This window comes from Sminthopsis crassicaudata, chromosome 2, assembly GCF_048593235.1.
Source record: "Sminthopsis crassicaudata isolate SCR6 chromosome 2, ASM4859323v1, whole genome shotgun sequence".
Classification (NCBI taxonomy): domain Eukaryota; kingdom Metazoa; phylum Chordata; class Mammalia; order Dasyuromorphia; family Dasyuridae; genus Sminthopsis; species Sminthopsis crassicaudata.
The window spans coordinates 60965749-60978341 of NC_133618.1; the positions used below are offsets into that span (position 1 = coordinate 60965749).

The 12593-nt window shown below is 42.3% G+C and overlaps 1 protein-coding gene across 1 annotated transcript in view; it reads left to right on the top strand.

Moving 5' to 3' along the window:
* Positions 1-11360: 11360 nt before the first annotated feature.
* Positions 11361-12593, top strand: part of CMTM4 (CKLF like MARVEL transmembrane domain containing 4) — an 87424-nt gene continuing 86191 nt past the window's right edge. Inside the window, exon 1 of the mRNA XM_074286540.1 lies at positions 11361-11638. Within this exon, the coding sequence (XP_074142641.1) occupies positions 11453-11638 (186 nt within the window). The 5' untranslated portion in view covers positions 11361-11452. The remainder of the gene's footprint in view (positions 11639-12593) is intronic.

Genomic DNA, 12593 nt, shown 5'->3' on the forward strand with positions numbered 1-12593 from the left:
ATCTCTTAATATTTTGGGTTTATTTTTTAAAGTATTACAAAATTTTTATTATAGAACTATCATCTTCTGTCTTGCATGGTTAAGCTCAGATTTGTAGGATAGGTCACCCTGGGCTGCATTCTAAGCTCCATTGCTTTTTATAAGACATTCTATTTCCTCCTTTTTATAGTGGATGGTGAATAGTTTTGCAGTATTTGAATGTTCTTTCCTTTGTATTTAAAGGTCTTTCTCTTTTTTTTAAATTTTTTTTATTTATAAATTTTTTGACAGTATATATGCATGAGTAATTTTTTTATAACATTATCCCTTATATTCATTTTTCCAAATTATCCCCTCCCTCCCTCTACTCCCTCCCCTAGATGACAGGCAATCCCATACATTTTACATGTGTTACAATATATGTGTGTAAATCCTATTTTCTTGTTGCACATTAAGTATTAGATTCCTAAGGTGTAAGTAACCTGGGTAGATAGACAGTAGTTCTGACAGTTTACATTCACTTCTCAGTGTTCCTTCTCTGGGTGTAGTTATTTCTGTCCATCATTGATCAACTGGAAGTGAGTTGGATCTTCTTTATGTTGAAAATATCCACTTCCATCAGAATATATCTTCATACAGCATTGAAGTGTATAGTGATCTTCTGGTTCTATTCATTTCACTCAGCATCAGTTGATGTCTCTCCAAGCCTCTCTGTATTCCTCCTGCTGGTCATTTCTTACAGAGCAATAATATTCCATAACCTTCATATACCATAATTTACCCAACCATTCTCCAATTGATGGACATCCATTCATTTTCCAGTTTCTGGCCACTTCGAAAAGAGCTGCCACAAACATTTTGGCACATACAGGTCCCTTTCCCCTCCTCAGTATTTCTTTGGGATATAAGCCCAATAATAGCAATGCTGGGTCAAAGGGTATGCACAGTTTGATAACTTTTTGGCATAGTTCCAAATTGCTCTCCAGAATGGTTGGATTCTTTCACAACTCCACCAACAATGTATCAGTGTCCCAGTTTCCCCACATCCCCTCCAACATTCATCATTATTTGTTCCTGTCATCTTAGCCAATCTGACAGGTGTGTAGTGGTATCTCAGAGTTGTCTTAATTTGCATTTCTGTGATCAGTAGTGATTTGGAACACTCTTTCATTTGAGTGGATATAATTTCAATTTCATCATCTGAGAATTGTCTGTTCATATCTTTGACCATTTATCAATTGGAGAATGGTTTGATTTCTTATAAATTAGGGTCAGTTCTCTATATATTTTGGAAATGAGACCTTTGTCAGAATTAAAGGTCTTTCTCTTGATCACTTAAAGAATTTGATGTTTCTGAACTGAAATATCAAACAACTACTGTGTTTTCCAGTTTGCAACCTTCTTCTTCTTCTTCTTCTTCTTTTTTTTTTTTTTTTCAAAGACTTAATATGTGAATTCTTTCAACTGGAATTTCATCTTCTAGATTTAGAAATTTTGGGTAGTTCCTTTCTATTATTTCCTTCATTATGGTATTAAGATTGTCCTGTTTTCCTTGTTGATTCCTTTTATAGGAGTCCAAGTCTCCTGTCTTTAAGTTCAGTGTATTTTGCTTTAGTAATAAAAACATTTTCTTTTAATATTATTGTACATCCCTTTTCCCAAGTTGTCCTTCACTTTTGTGTATTTGCATTACCAATCTATTGTACCTTCTTTTGTTTCTCTGATAGGGCTTACCATTAAAGATGCAAGTTTTTATATTTCGTTAATTATTTTTGTTGTACAGCATGTAAATTCTGCTCTAATAATTCTCATTTCCCTTTTAAATTAGTCAAGGAAAGCATGTTCTCATATTCCACAGTGTTCTTTGTCTTTGATCATTTTCCTTTATTTTATAGTATTTATTCATAGATGCCTGAGCCCATTTACTTGCTCTGGAGGAATTCTGTTGTTGCTGTTCCTGTTGATTTATGTATTTTCAAAGTAATTATGTTTTCTTCTTCCTGAAATCTTTGGTAGTTTCAAACCTCTTTTCCCCCTTACTATTCACTTTCTAACACTCTCTTTTCTGTGGTTTCTTTGGGAGCTTTGTCTCAAAGCATCATCATAGCCTTTTTCCATACTTGTCATTCATGGTTCAACCTACATCTCTGCCCAAAGAAATTTTTGGATGGTCAGAACTAGCTCCAGTTGGATGCTATGTTCTTTCCCTTAGGCTTGGTGGAGTACTGCAATCTGTCTACTCCCCTGTCCTCTCCAAATGGTATTCTATCTTATGACCTGTCCCACTCCCCTCTATTCTCCAGTTCTTTGGTCAGAGTTTTGTAGCACTGGTACTTTTGAGTTGCAGTCTCTGCCCGTTTTTTGCTCCAAAATGGCTGTGGCCAATCTGGCTGTTGAGGCTTGAGCAAGCCTGTACCTGGATCTGGAGTCTCCACTGCACTGGGAGGAGAGAAGAGGGGCTATATAGGAATTTTCATGTAAGTTTGTGTTGTGTTCTTGAGTATATTAATGCAGCCTTGCTTCCAATAGTGTGCAAAGTGAGGGAGAGATTTTTTTTTTAAACCTTCTTTTGGATTCTGGGTATCCTAAACTACAGAAGCAACTGAAATTGCTTTATAATATTTGGCATATAATTTCATTGTGGAGAGGAGTAAAAGATCATGGGGATTGGAAAAATGTTTAGTATACCATCTTTTTGCTCATGTGAATTCATACAATATGTACTGTCAATATATATGTTTTATTTAAATTTCAGTGTTAACAAAGGTTGGTTACTTGGGATGCCAGAAAAATAATCCTTAGTGTTTTTAAGCATTGATACTTGTGTTTATTCCATATATGTATAGGTTTTGGATTTACCCCAGCTGATGTTTGCAAGGGATTATAAGGAGTTTCAGCCCAGGGAGGAATGTAATCCCAGTTCCAATGCCTATTGGTATGGGACTTCTTATTTGAGTAAAAGTATGGGAGAATAGTGCTCTGCATCTGCATGAAGGATACAACTTCATTGGCAAGAGTAGAAGAGAAGTCTTCATTTTTTTTTCAAACTTCTTTTTTTTAGGTCTCTTCAAGTCTCTTTGGGCTCTGTCATTACTGTCTGATTTACAGCTTCAGAAGAGAATATGAATGGGACAGTTAGGTGGTTTAGTGAATAGAGCACCAGCCCTGAAGTCAGGAGGACCTGAGTTCAAATGTGACTCAGGCACTTAACACTTCCTAGCTATGTGACCCTGGGCAAGTCATTTAACCCCAATTGTCTTAGAAGACAGAGAGAGAGAGAGAGAGAGAGAGAGAGAGAGAGAGAGAGAGAGAGAGAGAGAGAGAGAGAGAGAGAGAGAGAGAAAGAGAGAGAAAGAGAGAGAGAGAGAGAGAGAGAGAGAGAGAAAGAGAGAGAGAAAGAGAGAGAGAGAGAAAGAGAAGAGAGAGAGAGAGAGAGAGAGAGAAAGAGAGAGAGAGAGAGAGAGAGAGAGAGAGAGAGAGAGAGAGAGAGAGAGAGAGAGAGAGAGAGAGAGAGAAAGAGAGAGAGAGAGAGAGAGAGAGAGAGAGAAAGAAAATATGAATGATGCTAACCCCACTTCAGGTTGTTGAAAGTAAAAGCCTCTGTTTGGGAAGAGGCTGAGAAGAGATGAACAGATAGTCTATCATGTCTCTATCCAAAATTGCTATAACAAAGACTTTGAGACTAGAGTCTCTTTCCCTCCCTCCTTCCCTCTCTTCCTCCCTCTCTCCTTCTCTCTTTCTTCCCTAAATTTTTTATCTCTCCTGAGCTGATTTTTTTACTCCCAATGGCAGAACTCTTTCATTCTATATCACCTGGCATTCATTCTCTGATTTATGTTTTGCTATCAAGTTGGATAAATGGGTTTCTTTGCTAAGTGCTATGTGTGTTTATTGTGGAATTGATATTTGGTATGAAGTCAAATCTTGGCTGTAAACTTAGGGTTCTACTTCTCCCAATAATGAAACAGTGATCAGAGCTTAGCTTGGACTCAAAAATCATATTTCCTAGACCAACAATATTTAAAGGAACAGGTAGTTATAATTCTAATTCAATGCCCCCTATGTCAGGATAGCAGAGTCCATGTCTGACCTCAATCTCTTGCTTTTCCTTCTGACAGGAATAAAATTCTCCCTTAAAGAAAGAGGTGGGGGGAGGGAGAAGAAGAGACTATAGTTGTCTCTTTTGCTTGCTTCTGAGCCATATGATACCCCACTACTATATGTAGGGATAGTCCCTCAACACATAAATAAGAAAAAGTTCCTGCCCTCATGGTGCTTACAATCTAATGTCTCCATTAGGGCCAAGTGAGTCTCCTCCTTGCTTCTTATCCTATATAATTCTTGTCCATGTCCTCCTTTAAATCTTCTATAAATCCTTCAAGGAAGATTTTCCTAGAACACTGGGGACCTTCTTCTAGTTACTTTATTATTTCATGAATATCAGTATATCATTCCAACTGTCCATTACCCCTCATTTAAATGACTGGAATGGGGAATGGTGGTGGTGATCAGGGAGTGTGTAATGCTGCAGACCATAAACCTCTACAACTCTACTTTCCCACTGTGATTATCAATTGACAATTTTTAGTCAGCCAGACTTGGTAGTTTTTAGACATGGGTATATGCTAAGTGGGACCAGTAAGAACATTTGGTATGACACCTCCAGACCCACTAGATTCAAGATGAGAGTTGGAAATTTTTTTCTCCTCTTTGTGGGATGCACAAGAAAAAGAATTGAACCCTTTATAGTGTTGCCCTTGGTTTCTGATACAATTCTACTGGAGAAGGAGCAGGAGCAATGCTGACATGCTGACAGGAACATAGGAAGTTGAAAATCCACCAATTTTGACCAAAGGGCAGATGTAGAATTTAAGGCCAAGAATGATATACTTCCCTTTCCTCAAGGAAAATAATGTCTTCTCATTTACTTCTGAATCAAATCTGAATAATACTAGACACTCAAATCACTTCATTTCTGAATTAGTATTTTATTTTACATATGATCTTACCCTTCCCTGAGGTATCGCTAAGTTTCCTCAACCATGTAGTTCAAAGACTTTTCACACAACCTGAAGTCTTTAGTTGAGACTTGTTCTTGATTGAATGAAATAATATTTGTAAAGCATTTAGCAAAGTGCCTGGCACATAGCAGGCACTGTATAAATATTCCCTTTGCTCTCTTGTTTCTTAAATTGTTGAGATATCAGGGCATCTTATTCTTTACTTTAAGAGGGTAGGGTAACTATTGATTTATTCATTCAACTCCACCCTAACATATAAATTACAGTTTGACCTGGAAGATACACAGTATTTCTACTGTGAATATTGCTTGTGGTTGAGAACCTGCCTAGAATACAATGCCTTTAAACTTTGAAAGACTGTGGGTTTCTGCTGGGGGTTCCAGAAAATAAAGGATTTATGAATCTCTTCTCTCAATCCCTAGAAATTGATTTGTTAGAAATGAGCTCGAGTTACTCTTATAACAATTGTGTATATGCTTCCTTTTTTCCTCTGACATTGCCAGTATCTTTCTGCAAAACCTCATCACCCTCAAACCTGCACTACTTCAATACTTTCCCTCCCATACCCCCCTTTCATCTCCTCCCCATCCTCTAATTGAATGTCAAAGTGATCTTTCTAAAGCTCAGGTCTGACTATTCACCTCCTAACTCAATAAGTTCCATTGGCTCTCTATCATTTCCAGGGGCAAATACAAACCTATGTTTGGCATTCAAAGCCCTTCATTACATGCTTCTCTCTCTCTTCTCCAATCTTCCATCTTTTTTCAGTGTTCTCCCACCCTCTGGCCTTTTACCCCATGTTCACTGCAATCCAGTTAACATTATTTACTTACTATTACTTGCACTAGATACTTTATTCCCAGTTTCTAGGCTTCCAAGCATTCCTTGAAATCCCAGCTAAAACCCCTTTTCTACTAGAAGCATTTCCCAAAACCTTTAATTCTATTTCCTCTCTTATTTGATTATCTTCAATTTATCCTGTAAATATATGTTAATTCCAATAGGAGATCTCTGCTGGATACTGATAAGCATTTAAACTGAGAACCTGATTCCTGAAGTCTCAAGACTCCCTTTTAAAGAGCAGTTTCTGGACTCACTCCTTGCAGAGGCCCAAACAATTTGCTAGGACCCTGCCTGCTGAGAAGGCATTTTTTCCTCAGCACAAGAATCCATTTCCCTAATAGGTCTTTGCCACTATAGAAGACAGTCTCTTAGCAAACTGGTTTCTATCCAATAATAAACTTTGATTTTGTTATTAGTAATTCGGGATAAGTGAATTCTTTCATTTTAAACCTGTGGCAAATTAAAAGGGGATTTTAATAACTCTCTTATTGCCACTAACCTCTTCACCACTGGGAATCGAGGGGATACAAACCTCATCATAAAGACTTTGTATCTTATGTATTTCTTACATTGGTTGGTTGAAATAAGAGCTGTTCCATAATCTGACATCCATTTTGTATATTGAATACCTTTGTGTGGAAAAGAAATCAGATCTTTTTGATTTATTTTTAGTTTGATTATAGGAATAAGCTCTCTTCTTTAGGAAAAGTTAAGCTTAGGTTGCCTATAGATTTAGTGAAGAGACTGAGAAGACTTTGTTGTTTACTAACACTCAATTTAGAGGAATAAAATAATCATAAGATTATAAGGTTTTTCAAAATGTTAAGTCCCCCTTTCTAGGAAATTAATGTATAAGCATCTATCACAACAGAACTACAAATAGGACCTTGATTAATGTTTTTAATTAGCTTTGGCAGACTGTTTAGGGAGAGATGACAAAACAATTTCAAATCTGCCAGGGAATTTCTATGCTTGGAATTTGTCTGTAGTAAATTCCTCATGGATTTAAAAAATAATAACAAACATTTATTGAGCACCAACCATATCACTATATCAACCATCCCCCCAAATTCAGTTCAATTCAACAAATGTGTATTAGGTACCTTCTGTGCAAAGGCACTCTGTTTATTAGATACTGGGGAGAACAGGACTTACAGAAAACATATACATACTTTCAAGGAACATATATTCTATTTGGGTGGGGGTGAGAGGAAGAGGTAGTACACTGTATATATAAATAAGTGTAGTCGAAGAAAAATTGAGAAAGAAGAGAATGCTAACAATTTGGGTGATCAGGGAAGGCTTCATGAGGTAAGCCTTGAAGGAAGAGGAGGATTCTAAGAAGCAGAGTGTAGAAGTCCTGCATTCAGAACCTGGAGGACAGCTTATGGCTAATGCATGGAAGATGGAATGTTGAGGTCTGAGAAAAGTTGGTGTGGGTTAGGTTTTTTTGCAGGGAGGATTTACATTTTATGTCATTCATAGGCTTATCTTAGGAAGATTACTTTTGGCAAGAGTTTGGATGCTTGATTGGCAGAGGGACTGGAAGCAAGAATATTATTTAGAAGCCTATTGCTATTGCAGAGGTCAGAGGTGATAAGGCACTGAACTAGGATTGTCACAGAAATTGGGAATTTTATAGGACTGGCAAATTTAGTGGAGAAAGAAGATGTTTTGGGCACACTGAGTCTGAGGTACCTATATGATTTCCAGAAGGAGATCTCTAATAAGCAGTTGATATTGCATGCCTAGAATTAGATTTGTAGCTCTGGGGATTATCCATGTACAGGTGACACTTGAACTTGTGGGAAAGAAAGAAAAAAGGAAGACTCGGGTTAGAACCCAGGCAAACACCTATACTAAGGGATCTAAGAGATAGATTAAGAACCTATGAAAGAAGACCAAGAGAGAACAAGTCAACCTTCAAAAACCTGCAATACCCTTATGAATTTTCTCCTGACGAGTCTGAATACAGGGTCATTTGCTTCATAGTAATACTAGTTTTACCATTAGAAATGATGAATATGAGAAATTCAGAGTGTTGGAAAAATATCAATAATGGTACTCTGGATTTCAGGCACAAGTATGACAAATAATTTTTAAAAATTGATCATGCTTCCACATTGAAGCAATCCAAAAATTTCTAACAGAGAGATAAAAAGACATTGAGACAGAGACAGAGAGGAATTTATAGGAATCAATAAGAAAAATGTTACAATATGATAAAGAACAATTTGGGGTTAAGATTCTACTCCATTTAATGGAATAATAGTCTCTAGCTCCTTCTTGAGATTCATCTTCTAAACCACACATCCCTTTTTGACTATGCTCCTTAAGAGATCCCTTGTCAATATCCTAAAGATACCTTCAGAATGGGGAAGATTCCAAATCTCATTTCAGGAGATCCAGGGAAGGCTATGATTTTAACTAAACAAGAAGAATTTCTGGTTCTAAGTCTGTTAACCATTCTTAATCCCGTTTCCTCGGGCCTTAGCTTTCATTCTTGACCTTTCACACACATTCTTAGGAGAAGAGTTATATCTAAGAGAAAGCAGGATAATCCAGTTAGGCTAGGGAAATATTTATTTATTAATATTGTCAGTTGAATTGAGAGATTTGGAATATGATTCTTCAAGAGAAGCATGAAAAGACTTGTATGAATTGAAGCAGAATGAGAAAAGTAAATAGAACCAGAAAAAATATATGCAATCACTGCAATCACACAAAGGAAAACAATGCTAAAAAGCAATCAATCTCAGTAACTTTAATGACCAATATCAGTTGCAGAGAACTGATGATGAAATATATTTTTCTTCCCTCAATAGGGGGTCTGATGAATGTAGAATGTTGTGTATAACATGTTCAGTTGTGTCTTAAGTATTTATCCTTTGTAGAAGGCAAAACTGATAGGGGAAATAGTTTAAGGGGAAATTACTCAGGGAAGAAAAACAAAAAAGCATCAGAAAAAATTAAAAATTTTATGGCTCACTTTCATATACAATACTTTAAAAAGCACTTTTTCTCACAACAAACCAATGAAATGAAATTAGGGATTATTGTGAAGTCTTTTCTTGAGGTCAAAAAAGTCAACTTCACTAGTACAAGATGGGGAAGACATTCAGTACAATTCAACAAGCACTTACTACATTTTAAGTACTGGAGCCACAAAAATAAGAATGAAACAGTCTTTGTCTTCAAAGAACTTACATTAAAATGGAATGACTAGACAACATTTTGAAAAAGATCTGGGGCTGAGGGGAGCCAAGATGGCAGAATAGCAAAAAAAGAGCACCCCTACCTCCTCTAATCATATCTAGAAAACACATCAGATCAAATCCTTATAAGGAAATCCAAGGGAAAAAAAAAATCACAGTGAGTCATTTTTCCAGGCCAAGTCAGCATAGGGAAACAGAGAGGTTTATTGAAACTAGGGACAGAAGCATTCTGGGAAGGGAAGAGCTGTCTACCAGAACAAGAAGAACCCCAGACCCAGCACAAAGAGATTGTACAGTTCAGTACCAAATTCCAATTTCCTCCTATCCAATTCCAAGTCACAGATCCAGGGTGGAATAAGAAGGGGACCTGAGCCTAGTAGTGATGTTCCAGAGTGAAGAGTGGTTGCCAGCTGTAAGTTGAGTCTCAAGCAAATAGGAAGTTTAGATGTAAACAGTTATTCCAGTCTATAAGGCCAGTCTTAAATCTGCAGCTAAATAACCAGAGCAGAAACTCCTGACCAAGGAAAGCCTATAGTTCTGATACTGAACCAGTAGAGCTTTCCAGCTGGCTGACAGTTGGGGAGTCCAGCAGCAAGTGTACTGAAACTCAGAGAATGAGCCAACAATCTTGTTGCTTAGACCTAAACCCACATAACTTTCAGAGCTCAGATCAGAGAGAGCAATGACCAGATACTGTCCTGCAACAGATCACTTAGAGAGCATGGAAACTTTCAGGTTGTATTTAAGCTATACATTTGACCTTGGATTAACCCAATCCTTTTTACCTCAACCAGGCAAAAGCCTTAATCAAAAAACAAAAACAAAACAAACAAAAACTAAAGGGAAGTAGCTGGAAGAATGAGCTAATCCTCAAAAAGAATTCCACCCATAAAAAGCTATGATAGAAACAAGGAAGCTCATGACCCAAAATATGAAGAGAATGATTCCAAAACATCTGTAAGCAAAGTCACAGAGAAAACCATAGCTTGGGCACAGGCTCAAGTGGAATTCCTAGAAAAGATGAAACCCAGCTCCTCCAGGTCCAGCCCAAATTCTTCCTACCCAGAGTATTGTGATCACTATCCCTCCGGCCACTAATGTCCCAAGACAAATACTCCCACTCCCACTTCCACCTCCTAATCCAGACGGAGCTGATTCATTCTCAGTAAGGAAGTTCCAGAATTTAAGTTAAATTCCCCCAAACCATTATAAGCTCCGTTTGCTCTCAAGAGGCAGAGCCTGACTCAGTGCACAAGCATTAATTTGGTAAGAATTCATTAACTAGATAGAGCTTTAAAATTCACAGACGACAAAAAAAATTAACACATTTCATCTTCACAACAATCCTGGGAGGCGTCATTATCCAAGTTTTACACTTGAGGAAACTGAGGCCCAGAGAAAAGTGAATTGCTCAAGGTCACCCCGAGGAGGAGATGAATAGAGAGTGTCAGAGAACACGAACTGGAGCAAACTTCGGGAGGCCAGGAGGAAGCAGGCAGGACTGCGCTAGCACAGCTGGTGTCCGAGGCAGAATGTGAATGGAGGTTACTTTACTCCCGGACAATCCCGCTCACTTTCAGGCCTCCCTTCCTACTACTACTCCGCTCGGGAAGCAGCCCCCTCAGCTCCTTGCCGCCACCCCCAGCGCAGCCAGGACGCCCCGTCCCCAGCAAATTTCTTTCCCGTCTGGTTCCCCGAAAGAAGGAGCTAGCCTCCCTTCAGCCCCCTCCCCGGAAGGCAGCCGCCCCTCCCCCCTCAGCTGTTCTCGGAGCGCGTCCAAGAGCGCCCCTTTGGAGAAGCGGAGCCCCTTCCTCCCCTTCTACAGCTAACTTCGGCCCCTTCCCCTCTCCCGCGGTCCTGAGGCACAGGCCTCCCTCAGTCCCCACCCCTCGCTAGGTACGGCTCCGCCCCTTCTGGCTCCCCGCAGCCCCCTTTCTTCCTCCACCCTCTGGAGTTGGCGAGGGAAGGGTCCTCGGCGCCCCTCTCCTTGCCCCCTCCCACCTCCGCGCTCTTGCAGGGGGTGGGCGGGGCCCAGGTCTCGCGGGGCGGGGGCTGGAGGCGGGGCGGCCGCGGCAGGTGAGCGGGCGGGGGAGGGAGGGATCCAGCGGCGGCCGCGGAGCGGACGCCCCCTTCCCCCTTTCCTCCCGCCCGCCCCTCCTTCGCTCTTCCCGCCCCTCCCGCCCCTCCCGCCCCTCTCTCCCTTTCCGCTGAGGAGAGGAGGCGGCGCCCGAGCGCCAGGAGCCCCGGGAGCCCGAGGAGGCGGCAACGGCGGCTGCGGCCTCGCGGCATCGGCGGCGGCGGCTCCGGGTCCCTCCGCCCAGGCCGGGCCGGGCCGGGCCCGCGATGCAGCCGGCGCGGCCCCGCTGAGGAGGCCCGCCCGCCCGAGGAGCAAGCATGCGGAGCGGCGAGGAGCTGGACGGCTTCGAGGGCGAGGCCTCGAGCACCTCCATGATCTCGGGGGCCAGCAGCCCCTACCAGCCTACCACGGAGCCCGTGAGCCAGCGCCGCGGACTTGGCGGCCTCCGCTGCCATCCCGACTACCTGCGCCGCGCCCCTGGCCGCTTCAAGCTCGCCCAAGTGGTACGTGCCGCGACTGGGGGCTACAGTGGGGACCCCACCCCCACCCCGCCTGCTTCCTGACCGGGGATCCCCCAGAACCAGCCCTGCTCCCCGTCCCGGGACCCCCTCCAGCCAGCGCTGCTCCCTGCCGGGGGGTCGCCTCAGCCCGCTCTCCGGATCCCCCCAGTCATGCCTGCTTCCCGACCCCGGGGGATCCTCCGGCCTGAGCGCGACCCCCAGGGCCAGAGGGAGGCCCCTCGCCAGGAAGATCTCCCCAGCCAGCCCTTTCCCCAAGCCTTCGTCTCCCCTGACCCCGCGCGAGCCAAGGGGTCCTCTTACTGTCCAGACCCGGACAAGGCTAGGGAGCCCCTTCGATATCCCCACCTGAGGCAAAGGTTCCTCTTCCTGCACTGTCCGGGCCAAAATTCCTACCCCCCATTAGGGGATTCCCTCCCAAACAGGGGGGTAGCATCCCTTTTCTCCTGCAAGCGGTCCCCACTTGGTCAAATGGTGTCTTCCCATCAAATCCCTCGGTTTTCACTCCCTCTTCACCGCAGACCATAGAGTAAGGTCTCCTTCCCCGCTCCCCAGTAGGTTCCTTCCAGTCCCTTAAGTCTTGTCTTGCCCTTCAAGGCTACTGGGTGTTGCTTCAGGTTGTTTTCCTTAGCGTGTGTGCGGTTCCTGCTCTCCCTTCCCCGTTCCCTCGGGCCCCACCTTCCCTCCGTTCTCCCTCAGGTACTGTTCCTGATTTCCCCTGTCCAGTGCCCATCCCCGGGGTCACAAACTAGGGAATTGAGCCCCCGGGTGAAATGATTGCTGGAAAGCCGCCCTGTAAATCGTCGGCAGGACGGGGGTCCGGACTTCTCTATTGTGTGTGGTACCTTTGACTTTTCCTTCAGGGAGCCCCTAAGAAGACTTTACTGGTGGTGCCTTTTGTACTTTCTTCTTCACATCTGGGTCCAGGCAGGGCACACCC